Source organism: Salvia hispanica, chromosome 3 (genome assembly GCF_029641045.1).
Source record: "Salvia hispanica isolate PSC_SH4W2 chromosome 3, Shi_PSC_v1, whole genome shotgun sequence".
Lineage (NCBI taxonomy): Eukaryota > Viridiplantae > Streptophyta > Magnoliopsida > Lamiales > Lamiaceae > Salvia > Salvia hispanica.
The window spans coordinates 23,483,607-23,500,525 of NC_142694.1; the positions used below are offsets into that span (position 1 = coordinate 23,483,607).

General features: G+C 36.9%; 1 protein-coding gene, 1 long non-coding RNA gene and 1 pseudogene across 3 annotated transcripts; all 3 read left to right on the forward strand.

Annotated features, from left to right (window-relative positions):
- The first annotated feature begins 5,298 nt into the window (after positions 1-5,298).
- Positions 5,299-6,740, forward strand: LOC125210875 (uncharacterized; annotated as a pseudogene). Its single transcript, XR_016136176.1, has 2 exons — positions 5,299-5,629; positions 5,900-6,740. The product of XR_016136176.1 is annotated as an uncharacterized LOC125210875 (transcript).
- Positions 6,741-8,544: 1,804 nt separating this feature from the next.
- LOC148930396 (uncharacterized) lies at positions 8,545-9,336 on the forward strand. Its single transcript, XR_016136307.1, has 2 exons — positions 8,545-8,754; positions 8,816-9,336. It is a non-coding gene; the product is annotated as an uncharacterized LOC148930396 (long non-coding RNA).
- A 1,430-nt stretch (positions 9,337-10,766) lies between these two features.
- On the forward strand, positions 10,767-13,970 carry LOC125209552 (G-type lectin S-receptor-like serine/threonine-protein kinase At4g27290). The gene is made up of 7 exons (XM_048109151.2): positions 10,767-12,054; positions 12,336-12,470; positions 12,548-12,669; positions 12,734-12,944; positions 13,030-13,267; positions 13,344-13,494; positions 13,582-13,970. The coding sequence occupies exons 1-7, from the start codon at positions 10,767-10,769 to the stop codon at positions 13,885-13,887; spliced, it is 2,451 nt and encodes an 816-aa protein (XP_047965108.1). The 3' UTR covers positions 13,888-13,970.
- Positions 13,971-16,919: the final 2,949 nt, after the last annotated feature.

Here is a 16,919-nt window from a genome sequence, read left to right on the forward strand (position 1 = left end):
TAGTGAAGAATGAGGCTCACCTCATTAGAGAGAAAAGCGTTTCCAAAATTAGAAAGTTCATACTTTACTGGGATAGACTAAAAAGAAAATAGTTCATATTTTTCAGAGACGGAGAGAGAAATTTTTCAGGTGATAGCATTATAATTATGCATCTCTGTGAAGGACGCGAAATCAGAAGACGGCTTACTCTTTCTCGAAAATAAAATAAAATCTCTCAAACATAGAATTTTGTCCATGTTTTCTAAATTGTCTACGTTTTAGCACTAAGTATAAATAACTCCCTTAGCTCATTTTATAGTTAGTTGAATGTTGAACTTTGTAAAGACTCTTATGAGCAAATTTATCTTCTTTCGTGAGATGTTATCCAGGTGCTTGTTAAATTCTTTGTGATTAATCAAGTAGATGTATACTTTCATGGTTAAACATAGTCATGATTGTGGAACCAATGCAGCTTACTTTGGTGAAAGTAGCCTAGAGTTCATTACTTCTTTTAGTTGAAGAAAGTCTTGGCTCCTATGTACCCAAGAGGGTTCCTACTAAGACACCTTCTACCATTTCTTCCCTTGCTATCAATCATAGAAATGAAATCAATCAAGGAATAATAATTCCATTCCTTTTGTATTTCTTGTGCTTAGACCATCTCCAACCATTCCACTAAACTCAAACCTATTTTAGTGTAAATCTCACACTAAATATTGATTTTGCTCCAACCATTTACACTAAACTCAAACCCAAAAGAATATTCTTCACCCACTAACTTTTTAAACTTTTCAATCATAGCTATATATTTTTATCTATATTACACACTAACCCCATGACACTTTGTCAATATCTTAAATTAAATTAAATAATAGTATAATATAAGATTTACCGGGTTATTATTAGATTATGTTTTTATTAGTTGTTGCAATTTTAATTATTAGTCTTCTATTTTTATTTTATGTATTGTTTTAATTACTAATGTTAAACTATTTATGTTATATTTGATAGCATATTTTATTTGAATATATTAATGTCCGTATAGTATTTAATTAACTAATAAAATAATTATTTTCATACTATATGTACCGTTAGTAATTAAACTGTACAATAAAATTGGGTTCCGTAGGAAAAAAGGGACGGCTCTTATATAAATAATAGATACTAGTTTTTTTTCCAATATATTGAATACTATAATATTAATATGGGCCAGCCCATTTAATAACTAAATCAAATATTAATAAGATTAAATTAGGTTAATTCACATTTTCATCTTCTCCACGCCACTTTCTGCAATCTGTAAGTTTTTTTTTTGTCTGTATTTTAATTTCTCTTTTTTCTCTTCTTCTATCCTTCTCTTCTTCTATTTTGTTAAATATGAATTGATTTGGACTTGAATGCAATTACTCAAACTATGAAAAGTGTTTTTGGTATACTTTTAGTGCAAACCTAAAGATAGGTATTTTTTCTTCAAAAACCTATAATGAGGTTGGTTTTGCAGTACTGTTGGAGAGATTATCCTACTGCATTTTAGGTTTTGCAATACTGTTGAAGATGCTCTTAGAACATCTCCAACCATTCCACTAAACTCAAACTCATTTTAGTGTAAATCTTACACTAAATATTGATTTTACTCCAACCATTTACACAAAACTCAAACTTAAAAGAATATTCTCTATATTATGCCTTTTTTACTCACGAAATTTGAGAAACTTTTAGGTCTTGGTTTAGTGTAAACCTAAAGATAGATATTTTTTTTCCAAAAAACCTAAAATAGGATTGGCTTTTGAGTACTATTGGAGCTAAATACCTATCTCATTTTAGGTTTTAGTGTACCATTGGAGATGGTCTTACCAACACAAGAATGGAAACCTTCATTCCATTCTCATCTCCATTCTATTCCCTCCTCATTTCATTCCATCCTACCAAGTAGGGCCTTAGGTTTTGACCGGTGTAATGATGGGGTAATTACACCTTATATACAAAATGTTTCGCCAATGTTTCAATTGAGTACAAAATATTTTAAGTTAACAAATATCATACAAAAAGTTTGATTAGTGTTTCAAATTAGTACATTCTGTCTAAAAATCACTAACATCATTACTTTTTCTTATCTTTCATTCATTTCGACTCTAAAATTAGCTACAAATATTAGCTGAAAGTTAAATGTGAATTCATTGCTTAAAATGCCCATATAGCAATGCATAAGGTATTATTTAGAGAAATAATATCATGTTTTTTAGGCATAATTTTGGTGAAAAATAAGAAAAAAATAATAGTGTTAGTTATTTTAGATGGAATGTACTAATTCGTAACACTAATTAAATTTTTTGTATGATATTTGTTAACTTAAAACATTTTGTACTCAATTGAAACATTGGTGAAATATTTTGTATGTAAATTGTAATTACAACTAGTAATGATAGTTGTATTAATGGGTATTAGTTTTTCTTTTTGGTACTATCCACGAAAAATAATCATTATTTTCTGATTTAATTGTTAGTTAAGAATTAATCTATTTCTGATTTGGTAATCTTTTTTTAAAATAAGGTAGATCCTCTTTTTCATTGTACTACTTTAACTAACATTTTCCTAATCTCTTACCTGATCAATTTGTATTAAAATTATATCATTCACGATTAAGACTATTTTTATAGACAGAAGGTAATATAACAAAACTCTAATTTTGGAGTTGAATTGAATGATATATAGTTAAATATAACGAAAAATAATATATAACCTTTTACAAATTTGTCAAATAGGGATTGCATAAAATGAAAAATAAAAATATAAAAAACCTGTTAATAAAAAAAAACGTATGAAAACCTGATGTAATCGAGAATTAAATTATTGAAATGTAAAGATGCGTTTTACCTAGATAAAAAAACAACACAGCAAGTTATATGGTCACATTACATTCACATTCTCAATTTCCCATGAACCTTAACAGCACATAGCCTCTCGTACTAAGAGCATCCGCAATAGTGCTTAGGCCAGCCATAGGCCAGCAATAGGCCAGCCATTCTCTCCCATGCCACGTCAGCAACACTAAAAAATCCACCTGCCACATCAGATTTAGGCCTGCCGCAATAAAAATAATTCAAAATATACTCCATTTACGGAATTAAAATTACGATTAAATTACGGAATTAAATTTACGAGACATATACGGATAAATTCATTAATTGCATTTAAAAAAGTTACATAGATAAAAAAAAATTACATTTAAGAAGGTGCATAATAAAGAAAAAAAACTATCGCCGTGCAATCCTCCGTGCCCACAACTCTTCAATTATATCCTTTTGGAGTTGAATATGAGCATCCACTTGGCGCATGTTGGCAAATTCTTGAAGGCGGCCGGCTTCATCGAGAGGTACCCCACGTCGTACACTAGGGGTGGCCGTTCCGTGGCTTGGACCGGCTTCATCGTCACTGACCCAACTAGTCAGTTGTATGCCTTCGTCTTCGACGATCATGTTGTGAAGGATAATGCAGGCGTACATTATCTGGGAAACGCATCCGACATCCCACAAACGCGTTGGACCCTTAATTGCCGCCCATCGAGACTGGAGCACACCAAATGCACGCTCCACGTCCTTGCGCGCCGACTCCTGTCGTTGCGCAAAGTAGGCCTTCTTTTCATCACTTGTTTGTCTGATCGTCTTCACAAAGACCGGCCACCGAGGGTATATCCCATCCGCCAAGTAGTAGCCCATATCATGCCGGTTGCCGTTGGCCACAAATGAGACGGCTGGACCGACGCCCTGGCACTTCTCGTTGAAGAGGGGAGACGAGTTCAGGACGTTGAGGTCGTTGTTCGACCCAGCTACCCCAAAATACGCATGCCAGATCCACAGCCGGTAATCAGCTACGGCCTCGAGGATTATCGTGGGGTTCTTTGACTTGTAGCCGGTCGTGTAGGCCCCCTTCCAGGCAGTCGGACAGTTCTTCCACTCCCAATGCATACAATCTATGCTGCCTAACATCCCGGGGAACCCATGCTTCTCCCCGTGCATCTGCATCAAATTCTGACAATCTTCGGGAGTAGGGCTTCGAAGGTACTGCTCACCGAAAATGCTGATCACGCCCCCACAGAACTCCTTCAGACATTTCAGGGCTGACGACTCACCGATGTGGAGGTACTCATCCCACATGTCTGCCGCGCCTCCGTAGGCCAACTGCCTGATTGTCGCCGTGCACTTTTGAATAGGGGTGTGACCGGGTCTGCCAGCCGCATCGTGCCTGAAGCGGAAACACAGATATTGACGCTCTAATGCCGCAACGATGCGCATAAACAACTCCCTGCGCATTCTAAAACGCCGCCGGAACATGTTGGCGGGAAACCGCGGGTTCTCTGAAAAGTAGTCGTCGTACAGCCGCTGATGTGCAGCTACGTGATCCCGATCAATCACTGCTCGGTGGTGGACAACTCGTGGAGGGCGAGGTATCGCCTGCTGTTCCACCATACGCATGTATCGCTCCATCTCGCGGTTCATGTAGGCATTCATAGCCTCGTTCATCCTCCGTTCGTACTCCTCAGCATCCCCACCACTACCACCACTACCACCACCGCTACCACCCACGTTACTCATCGCGCGATGATGCTCTTGTACAGAAAGTTAGAGAGAGAGAAAACTCGTTAAAACAAGTGGTGCAAATGAAAATGAAACGAAAATCGCGTTTATATAGGTTTGTAAAAAAAAACAAAAAATAAAAAACAAAAATCGGCGTTGGCCGATCGCTGACCGATCGGGCAGCCACAATGGCGGCTAGCGCATCGGCCAGCCCACGCCGATCGGCTGGCCGGTATACCGTTGGCCGCCTATAATGGTTCGGCTAGCCGACCGGCCAGCGCGAAGAATCGGCTAGCCGGTCGCTAGCCGACCATTGCGGATGCTCTAAGGCATAGTTTGGTAAGTAAAATTATTCTAAATAAAATCATTACTCATATAAATAATCTTAATTAAATGTAATAAATGTTGTTTAGTAGGTTAATTAAAAAATATATAAAATATGTATTGACAATGTCATCCTTTTAATTTACGTAATTTGTACTTGATTAATTAATCGTAGTAGATTAATATTAATCTACAAGAAATGCTATTTTGGTTCATTCCGATTTCAATGAATGGTTATGACTTATGAATTACAAAGTGATATAGAAAAATCAATGATAGTCAGAAAAGGGTAAAAGGAATTCCAGTCCTATTTCCGGTGCGAAACGAGACGTTCATTCCATAATTTGCGGCACCACTATTCATATCTATATATATAACCGTCGGTTTTAATTTGATATTTGGTTCTGCCATGTAAGGGGAGAGGAATTTAGGCCATCGAAATGTATTCTTCTCTCTCTTCTTCTTGTTGTAGTTGTAATTGAAATTCCCACCCAGTTTTGGTGGTTTGTTTTTGTCGCTTCTCCCATCCACTTTGTTTTTCTATCATGGCTTGTATTCATCGTTAAGCCGTGCCATTAATGGATGCCACAAGAAACCGTGGGAGGGGCAGATTTTTGGCCTGTTTTCGGCCGCTCACCCTCGACGCCACCGACTATGATCCCCCTCCGCTCCACTCCTCCCCCGACCGGAAGAAGAAGCTTCGCCGCAGTTTGTCCGCCACCCTCAAGGCCGTCATCTTTCGGACCACACTGGTAATTTAAATATTAGTTTCTGACTCAATATCATTTCGCTTTATTTATGAATATCAATTTCTGACTGAATATCATAAACTTGTTTTGAATAATGTTATAATTGGCATCACAATACGTGTTACTATATCATTTGGCTGATTTATGAATATCAATTTCTGATTGAATATCAAAAACTTGATTTAAATAATTTAATAGTAATTGGCATCACTATACATAATATATGATTTCGCTGATTTATGAATATCAATTTATGATTCAAACTATGAACAGCTGAAGAAGTCCCGGAGCGAAAATAGCAGAGACGAATACGCGGATCGCAGAATCAGCTTCTCGCCGTTCAGAGGCAAAGGCTTCATAAAATCGAAGAAGAAGAACGCGTGGAGTAAACCGCCGCTAGCGCCCGACGGAGGCGTCTGGCCCAGCGCAAACGCTTCGCCGCTATTCTCATCGGACGCAAGCCAAACATCGTCGGTATCATCTCTCTCCGGCTCCTCACCAGCGCGGTCGGAAACGGACAGCGTCCAGGGACGCGTCTCCACCGACCATTTCAAACCGACGACGAAGCGAAGAGCCGTAAAGAAATGCAGTTACATCATGGAGATATGTGTGCTTTTGATGTGCTTGGCTGCATTGATTTGGGGGAAAGTTTTTGCGGTAGTGGCTTGCACTTCAGCGTGGTTGTTCATTGCTCCCAGCGGGAAAGTCGGACGGGCTGAGTCGTACGGGCTGAGTCGTACGAGTTAGGCGACTCGGAGGAGTACAAGAAACGGGTGATCATGGAAGGGCTGTTGGAGAGGGATCGGTCTAGGGTGTTTCAGTATTGAAAATTTTCTGGTGAACAAATTGAAATTTGAAAATTGAAAATTGAAAATTTTCTTTTTGTACGTATCATGTGTTTTCTTTTTGTTTCCATAATTATTGGATGCTGTCCCTGTTGTGAAGGAAGAGCTATTATTAGTGTTTATGTGAAAGTTTTGTGAAGGGGCTAAGCAAAGTTTAGCTCATTTGTAGTTGTGATGCGTTCTGGTGTTCGAGTATCAATAATTGTACGTGAATATAATCTGTATAATATATGTTTGATCTCGTCTGAACCAATATGTTTCTTTTTTTTTGTTTAACGCAACAAACCAAACTTTTGAGCTTCCAACCATATTGTGAGTGGTTTGTACTGCATCCCATTGGCGGTGGTTCAGTCGATCGGCACATGTACGAGACTGATGTTTTTTTTAACAAACGCGTCTTTGATGGCATGCCTATGAGATGAACTTGAGCTAATTGAGATGAACAAGTTTTAAAGCATAATTGGTAAAGTAGTGGATAGTGGAGTACATTAATAAATTTAAAAAGAATGAATTTTTTTTCTATAAATGGATATGAACTAGTTTATATTTCCTTTTTTTCATCATAGAAACAGTTCATATCCATTTATGGTAATTTTTTTTCTTCTCTCTTTTACTTTATCATTTATGGCCCTACCACCCACTATATAATTTTAATTACTTTTTCTCATTCTCTTTTACTTTACCAATTGCACATTAAAATATGTGTCAACCCTAAAGGGCATATTTCTATGGGTCGGAGAAAGTATTTGTATGTGACGTATGAAAAAAGAAATTACGCCTATTTCTACGATATAGAGGAAATATTTTTTATTTAATTCTTGACTAAGGTGCCAAATGCAATAATACATAAACATGAGCCACAACACAAGAACAGAAATTCATGATATGACTTTAACCAAATTGGTGATCCAAGTTCCAAACTACACAAGAACAAAAGTTTGATCCCAAAAAATTGTAATTCTGGGAAACTTAGAGCACCCGCAACACAGACCTTCAACGCATTAAGAGAATCTTTAGGTGAGACCATATCCTCAAGTTCCTCATTGCTAGTTAGTAAATTGGACTCTTCACTGTCTTCCCCAGACGAAAATTCATCATCTAAGTCTTCATCAACCAAACCCATGGTTCCATTCGTTTGCATATCTAGTAAGCTAAAGAAATTAGAAACTGTCGGATCACTTGTTTTAGTTTTCCAAAGTGCTCTCATCATTTTCATTTTTCTTACGTCGCTTCCCTACTTTTACTTTAAATTAAAAATCTTTGATTGCTACAACACACAAGAGTAAAAATTCTTAGTTGTGTGAGGGAAAAAATCTTTGATGAATTTTGATTGTTCTACTATATGCCTATTATCAATTTCCAAGAATCACTATTTACACCTTTAGTGTGCCCACGCAACGCAAGAGCTTACAAATTAATGGATGCGAATCCTTATATTAAGATATAGTATTTGATTAATTCATTACAAAAATAGAAAAGCAAGCATGCATTTCCTATTGATTTCTAGAATTTTTTGGGTTTTCTAGATCTCTATCTCTCAATTTCTAGGCTAAATCACAAAAGCTTGCATGCATTTCCTATTGCAGTACTATATTGTACTATCCTACAACTTTCCCATAACTTTATTATTTCGTTTGTTAGTATAAAAAGTTGAGCATAAAAAAGACTCAAAAAACTTTTGCTCTTCTCCTTCTTTCGTCCATTAAGGCAAGCATTATTTTTCTTGCATGACATTTTATTATTAATGTGTTCTGTCTCACATTTATTTTCCCTTTTAAATTGATATTTTGTGGTTGAATGATCATATTAGTTTTAATTATAATGTAACAAGTAGTAAAACATTCATTCACTTTCGTGAGATATAATGTTCCTCCAATTTTAGACAGTAACTTTTCATTAGTGTTAATTTTTCTTTTTTTCATGATAGAGAAATATGGATGTTGATGAACAAAAACCAGATCCCTCACTGTTTGAAGATCAGGTTCTGATCTCATTTTTTGCTTTATTTTTTTTTTGTTCAATTTTCAGTTATAAATTTCCAACTGCTATATGATGTGATATTTGTGGCTAAAACAGAGTCATAGTCTAAATAAAAACAGAACATTATGTTGAAATCAAATCCTACTTTTGTGATGCATCTTTTTAAATTATACTCTCTCCGTTTGGCATTAGGAGTGTAATCGGAGTATAAGATTCAAGGATCTTTTGATCGAGCACGAAGCCTTACAAAAGGGCGTTAAACCTCATACACCACCACCAGGAGGACTACTTAGGATCAAAGATGTGAGTATTTTTGTCATCACTTTCTTCCCAAATCCTCCTCTTACACCGGTTCATGCAACAGGAGCCGTGGGATGGTCCGCCCGGATTCGAGCATCTGAATCCAGCAGCTTGGGATTTGACTCAAACTCTTCCTCCACCAAATGAGGTAACAAACATCTAATTTTAGCAACATATGTTTGATTTTAAAGAGGAAATCCTAATCAGTTTCAAGAGCTCAAAAAGCCTCGTTCGTCCAAGAAAATTAAGGGGGAATCTGATTGGAGCTCGACCACCCACGAGCCAACCGCGGCTGCGCCTGCAAAGAAGAGTGACCGCCCAAAGAGACGCGTGACCAAGCCCACGAGATACAAATAATTTGTATCTTGGTTGGATATCGTTATTTATTTTACTTGTTTTTTCTAAACTGTTGAACTATTTAATTATTAGAAAATATTATTAGAAAAATATGAGTCATCATATGTCTACTTGCTCTGCCGTGGGTTGCGGTCTAGTTGAAACAGATGTCTGAACTTTCCTTCAAGGAACCCTTCTTTGGAGAGGTCTATCTTTTGATTTGAAAATTAATATTCTCAACTTTCAGTATTTTCCCTTTGTAGCTTTAACTTTGATTTGTTTTTTTGTTAACGATTTTTCATTATTGTGTATTAGTATCTCGAACACTTTCTCTTATTGATTTGTATTGAATTATATACTCACTCAGGTCCCCAATAAATGTCCCTGCTCATCATATTTGACTAAATTGATGCTATCCTTTTTAGTTTCCTAAGCTCAAACTTAACTACGACATTTAATCGTCCACATCATCACATTAATACACATTATTCACTATTAACACCTAAATTGTAAGCACATGCACAAAGTTGGCATTGAATTTGCATCCAAAAAAGTTATCATAAGAAAATTGTTGAAACTTCATGATTTAGAATTCAAATTAATTTTGAAACATGCGTGACAAAATGAGAGACTAGGTAGCCTATCTTATTCACTACAACGACATAATGAGTTTAAATTCCAAATTCTATATACACCTGCCGGCCGCCACTAATTTGGTGATGATGGCTTAATTAAAAAGAAGAAAAAGGAAATAAAATTGCATATATTCGTTGGTCACGCCCGATCTCATTCACACGAGCCTGATTAAAATAATTGATATTTGAGTGCACATTAGCGACAAGTTTGGATTTTGAATAATCCTAGCATATTAGAGAAAAATCATATTGAAAACCCCAGCTGCCCAGCATACTATAGAAAAATCACTTTGATGCTATGATTTCCGTCGTCTGAGTCCTCATTCCCTTGTTTCTCTGTAGAAATTGAAAAATAATTTGTAATTAGATAGGTATTTCCTTACTTTTATCAGCCTATATAAATGACTTATTGTATTTTTGAAAACACCAGTTGTTAAAAATGTAATCCATAATGAAATTCCCTCTTTCTCTCCTCTTCGTTCTCTATTTTCTTCAAGCATCATATCTGCATTTTTCTGGAGATTTATCCGTCATCTCATTCTCCATTTTTCACATTCTCTTCAAGGATTTGTTAATCCGATTGCCATTGGTCGGTCTAGTGACTTTGGATCCTTATAATTATATAAACTACATTTTTAACTTTATATTACATAATATTATTTCTCATTTTAATTGGTTATGGGGGAAATAAATTGGATCTTGAATCGCATGGGCGTGGAAACTAGTTTAGGGATAACGTGACTGATAGTCTGATATGCTGATTCAAAGTTGACGTTAAATTTTTAATTATATACCATGTCACTAAATAGAGACTTGAAATGAAGGCACAAAAAATTCGAAAAGGAAGTTGACTATGTTAGGTAAATAGCTGAGCGCATCCAAATCATTCGAATTAAACTCAAATAAACTCATCAATCACTTAACGTTTACTAATTTGAATTCGATATGTTAGTGATATTTAGACGTATGAACTATCCAATATTCCAATGATATATATAGAGTAGCGTGCGTGCCTCAAATTTTTCTGAGTGATGATAAAAAAATATGGCCAAGTTATTATTCAGAGCAATATTCCTTTGCTATTTGCTGCATTTACTGAAACAAGCCTATGGAGCAAATGATACACATACACTTCACCAAAATCAAACACTACGAATTGGAGAGAATCTGGTTTCTGAAAATAAAGTTTACGTGCTAGGATTTTTTCGTCCCGGAAAATCTAGAAATGTATTCTTAGGCATATGGTACAGAGCCACACCCGATACTGTAGTTTGGGTTGCGAACAGAGACAATCCCATCATCGAGTCTGAAGAAGCAGTTCTTGCCATTTCGATTAATGGAAGTCTTGCTATAACCAAAGGTGGAAGCCTTATTATCTGGTCTGTGACTCCATCAGTGGTCGCGACATCTCGTCCGCTTGCACGCCTCCTGGATTCGGGAAACATGGTTGTCGTTGATGAGACGAGGGAAGAAGAAGACTACTTGTGGCAGAGTTCTGATTTCCCAACGGATACCTTGCTGCCGGATATGAAGATGATGGATGACGCGGAAGCTGGCGTGGTGAGGAACCTGACGTCGTGGAGAAATGCGGATGATCCTTCGCCTGGAGAGTTCGTCATGAGGATCGAGAACAGGGGCGTGCCTGAGATTGTCATATTGAGAGGCGCAGCCAAATGGTTTCGGACGGGAAACTGGAATGGGCTGCACTTTAATGGTATTCCACGCTATGTCAACACTGTTTCGGCCGAGCCTGGCTTGGTTTTTCGGGGGGAGAGGCTGATATCGATGTCGAGGGCCTATAAAAGCTCCATTGTTATCAGAGCGACGTTGGGTGTTTCTGGTTTGGTCCAACAGTGTACGATGAATGCAAAGAGAGATAGGTGGAATGTTGTCGACTCGTTTCCTCGAGACCAGTGTGATGGATACGGCCACTGCGGTCCGAATGCAGTCTGCAAAGTGGAGAGGGCTAAGAAATGTGAGTGTTTCAAGGGATTCATCCCTCGATTTCCACATGACTGGGAAGTTCAAGATTGGGGTGGTGGATGCAGGAGACTCGTGGCATTGGATTGTGAGGACGAACACGGATTTCTTGAGGTTAGACGGGTGAAGTACCCTGACATGCTCGAGTTTTGGTTGAATAGTAGCATGAGCCTCCGTGAATGCAGAGCCCAGTGCTTGAAAAACTGTAGCTGCAACGCATATGCTAATCCGTATGTGACTAATGGAGGCCGTGGCTGCGTGTTGTGGTTTGGGGATCTTGTAGATACCAGAGGACTCTCCGCAGCAAATACTTTGCAGAATATCTACATTCGCCTACCACTTCAACAACTAGGTCTGTCTTCGTTTTTGACCTTTTCCTGACATTTTTTATGTCTATTTTGCACATTTCTCATAAAACATGTCAAAATACCAAAATGTATAAAATACGTAATTAAATGACATAATCTGCATGATTGACATTCAAAACTGGCCAAATATAGGCTCTTAAAACATGCAAAATCCGTATTTATCACTCACCAATCTTCTTACTTAAAAAACGCAACTATTCAAGGTGTGCATGTTTTTGTACAAAATGTCATGTCCTTGTATAAAGATTGGATTTGTTGGCGGTAGATTTTAGCACTGATTTGGAAAAAGAGGATAAGAAGTTGCCTATAGAGTTGATAGCGATATCACTTGCTGTTGGAGTCCTTGTAGCAAGCATTATAAACGGGGGAGTAGTCTATTTGACAAGACGAAGGAGGCGAGGTAGCATGTTTCTCAAGTTGAAAACATGGACGCAACGCATGCAGAGCCTGAATACTAATAAAATTTCCTTGTTGCAGTAAACGCGAAAGATGGGGATATAGATGTACCTATAATCAAAATGGCTGATATTGTGGAAGCAACAAACAACTTCTCCTTAGAGAACATGTTAGGATCTGGAGGTTTTGGGCCTGTTTACAAGGTAACATTTATACCACTTCAGGCATAACTCTAGACATCCTTATTTATATGAGATGATCAAGCAGGGCCGGTTATCAACGGGCCAACACATCGCTGTCAAAAGATTGTCCAGAACTTCGGAACAGGGAGTTGAGGAGTTCAAAAATGAAGTTAAATTGATTGCTAAACTTCAACATAGGAACCTCGTCAAACTTGTGGGACGTTGCGTTGAAGGAGAAGAAATGGTGCTAATATACGAATACCTTCAGAATAAGAGCCTAGATTATTTTATTTCTGGTGCTGCCTCTTAAATCTTACAAACTATTATTTGTTCTATTCATGTTTATTGAACCAATTGCTGATATTAAAGAAGTGTGTGTAGATGAGAATCGAAGGATGCTTTTAAAATGGCCTAAACGCTTCGACATCATCATGGGGATTGCTAGGGGACTGCTTTATCTCCAGCATGATTCGAGGTTAAAGATTATCCACAGGGATTTGAAGACAGGCAATATATTACTAGATGAAAACTTAGACCCAAAAATATCCGACTTCGGGTTAGCAAGAGCATTTGAAGAGGACGAGTCAATTGCTAGAACAAAAAGAATTGTTGGGACATAGTAAGTTTTCTTTTTATCATATCAAAGATATTTTGTCATTTCCAATTGTGGCCTTATGAACAACAATTGTATGCAGTGGTTATATGGCGCCGGAATATGCGAGTGATGGGGAATTCTCTGTGAAGTCTGACATCTTCAGTTTTGGAGTGATATTGCTAGAAATAGTGAGTGGGAAGAAGAATAGAGGATATGAACATGACTACCACAATCATACCCTTCTTGGCCATGTGTGTATTAATTCTTATTGGCTACTACTCAATATTTTGATGTATTATTAGAACTACACATACTTACATTGGTGGTTGTGGTGACAGGCATGGTTGCTATGGAAAGATGAGAGAATTATGGAAGTAATGGATGAATGTTTGAAGGAAACATTTGTTGAACCGGAAGTGAAGAGATGCATACATGTGGGGTTGTTATGCGTTCAGAAATTAGCAGACGATAGACCTATCATGCCATCGGTGGTTTTAATGTTAGCAACTGATGGAGCAATCCTACCAGATCCCAAAGAGCCTGGATATTTTGTAGAAACAAGCAGCCAAACACAAGATTCTATGTCACCGAGAATCGAGTTAGAAAACGCAATGATCACCATTACTGACTTGGAGGCCAGATGAAGAACTCCTCAATTATATGAGGTGTATATATATCATGACATTTTTTTTCTCTATGTATAGTAATGATAATAAATACATTTTGTACATTAAGGGTTACGGTTACACGAATACGGATATACGAATCGAGAAGGAATAGTAATGGTTTGTATGCATATATCACACACTAGTTTGTAATTATAATTATGACCCTCTTCCTCATCACCAACTAAGATGATGCTTGTGAAGCTTCTCAATCGCATGTTTCTTCTTATCTCCATCCCTAATATTAACAGCTTGGTTTATATGCAAGTATGTACGGAAATGTGTCCAACTCGTTTTCTGGAAGCCGGATCAACTCTAGCCTTGTTTCTGCAATGAATATATAGTTACATATTAGTATAGGAAGTCGAGTGAATGAGTCGTATATGACTATTATATAATACGTACTGGTAGATTGAATTTTCTTGAGTCCACATCTGACATGAACAAAGCTACAGATTTGGGGACAAAAATAGATGGTGTTGTGGATAAGAAGAAAGGATTTGCTGCAAACTGTACAGCGACTAGATCGAGTATTGACCGGAAGAGAATATACGAGAAGGAAAGGCAAAGAATGAGAGGCAGTATGGTGTAGTCTTGATAAATGAAGAAGTTACGGTGTTGGCATGTGAAGAAAAAAAACATAATGTTTCACTATGATTCAATTGAATATCACTACTTGCTTTGTTAGTTCAGTAGTATAATGTAGATGGATTAATTATGCATGCTACTTTAACAAATATTGTCCTCCATCTATCCCACTATAAGTGAGACGTTTCTTTTCGGCCGTTGTTTTGCAAAGATGATAATAAATAATTAAAAGTGGAGGGAAAATAAAGTAAGAGAGAATATTATAGAAGAGAGTCGTATTTATATTATTCTCTTACATACTCCCTCCGTCCGGATAATTCGTCCCTGTTTTCCATTTCGATCCGTCCCACATAATTTGTCTCATTCCACTTTTACCATTTTTGGTAGTGGACCTCATATTCCACTAGTCATTCATACTCACATTTTATTATAAAAATATATAAAGGTAGGACTCACATTCCACTAACTTTTTCAACCCACTTTTCATTACAATTCTTAAAACTCGTGCCCGGTCAAAGTGACCCAAATTATCTGGGACGGAGGGAGTATTTACTTTGTCTCCACTCTACCACCAGTACACGGCTTGGCCGAATAATATAATACTCCTTCGTCCCACTTTAGGAGTCTCAGTCACTTTTCTGTACCCGTTTTATAAAAATGTTACTCCTTCCGTCCCAACTAAGTTGAGTCGTATTCCTTTTTGGATGTCTCAATTAAGTTGAGTCATTTCCTTTTTTAACTAAAAATAAAACATCAAATCAGTCTTACTTTATTCCGTCACCTACTTTACTCTTTCTTTATCTTTCTCACTTTATTGCTCTTTCCTACTTTTCAACACAATTTCTTAATCTCCGTGCCCAAGAGTTGCGACTCAACTTAATTGGGACGGAGGGAGTAATAAATAGTTAAAGTGAATAAATGGTAAAGTAAGAGAGAGAATAACGTAGAAAAGACTCTTTTCAGTATTATTCTTTAGAGAATATAATGTAGAGAATAATGAGAGTATCATTTTTATAAAACGGGTGCAGAAAAATGACTAGAGCTCCTAAAGCAATTGATCTCATCATAAATTTATAAATATTATACTAATTTCATTTATTTTAATTAATGGATAATGGTTTCAATAATTATTGAGAAAAATGGGTTACATCATTATGAATTGTATAATTGTATCAAAAATTCATTTCATAACTTACGCTTATTTTAATATAAGAACAAAATTTATAAATATTTCAAAATAAAACCAAAACTCGCCTTTTATATATGTATAGATGTGCCATAATAGATGTCACATTTGGGTTATAGCATGAGATTTTAGGAGATGTTATAAGTGTTAAATGGAGAGAGAAAATATATTTATAATAATGTGATAACTTTTTTCAAAAAAAAGTGTGACATCTTTTATAGGACAAATTTTAAAAAAAGTATGATATCTACTTTAGAATAAATGAGTACTCCCCCCGTCCCATTCAAGATGATCATCTTTCCTTTTTTGTTTGTCCCAATCAAAATGACCATTTTCCAATTTTGGAAATAATCTCCTATCTCCTCTCTCCTCAATAATAAATTCAACTATCTTTTTTTCTCTCTACTTTATTCCACCTAACAACACTTCCTAAAATTCCATGTAACTCAAGAATGTGACCATCTTGAATGGGCCGGAGGGATTATTTAATTGGAACTCGCTTCGATCAATGAGTTCCTTAACTCGATTAATTAATTAAGATGGTTATTTTGAACAATCGAGTGTAGTTATGTCTTCATACATGGCTCCACTTTCTCTTGGCCTTTTTCCGCTGCATCTTGAACACTTTAGCATCACTTGGTTACTTTGAGCTTATTCCTTTTGAATTCGGAGTCTGAGACTTGTTGTGGTTTTTCGTTGGAATTATGTTGAACCCTTGTTTTTTTATCACAGTTATAATATTTATCCTTCATTTATTTCTCTCGATTTAATCGTTGACTAAATTCCTAGTAGTTCGTTCAATACCTTGGTCAAACCTCTTTAATTGAAACCCTAGGCTTTATTCTTGGTGCTTTTAAGTCCGCTTTGGTAGCAGCCCCCGTAGTTATTGTACCCTAGAAATCCGGGCTGTTACAATACTTGTCATATATTCCCTCCTTGAAATCTTTCTCTGAGCTTTCCACCAATAGTCAGCCAGGCCCTCCAGTAAAAAAGCCACACAGTTTAGTCGTTCTTGACCAGTGCATTGTAGTAGATTGAAAATACGTTGCATATTGCTTATCCAAGTCTCGGCATTAGTCGGGTTTCCCATCCTGTCTAATACAGGTGGGTTTTGTTTGAGAAACGTTTCATCTACGCGTCGCCGTGGTGGTGGACGCATCTCCTCCCGTACCTCATACCATTCATATTCATTCATTGGGACTTGCTTGTTCCTTCTTGGTCGTCCGACTCTCCTCAG

Bases quoted from the DNA above. Each gene is read 5' to 3' on its own strand.
- LOC125209552 (XM_048109151.2), top strand. From the start codon at position 10,767: ATGGCCAAGTTATTATTCAGAGCAATATTCCTTTGCTATTTGCTGCAT. The intron at 12,670-12,733 runs GTAACATTTATA...ATGATCAAGCAG, and splicing joins GTTTTGGGCCTGTTTACAAG to GGCCGGTTATCAACGGGCCA. The intron at 12,945-13,029 runs GTGCTGCCTCTT...AAGTGTGTGTAG, and splicing joins CCTAGATTATTTTATTTCTG to ATGAGAATCGAAGGATGCTT.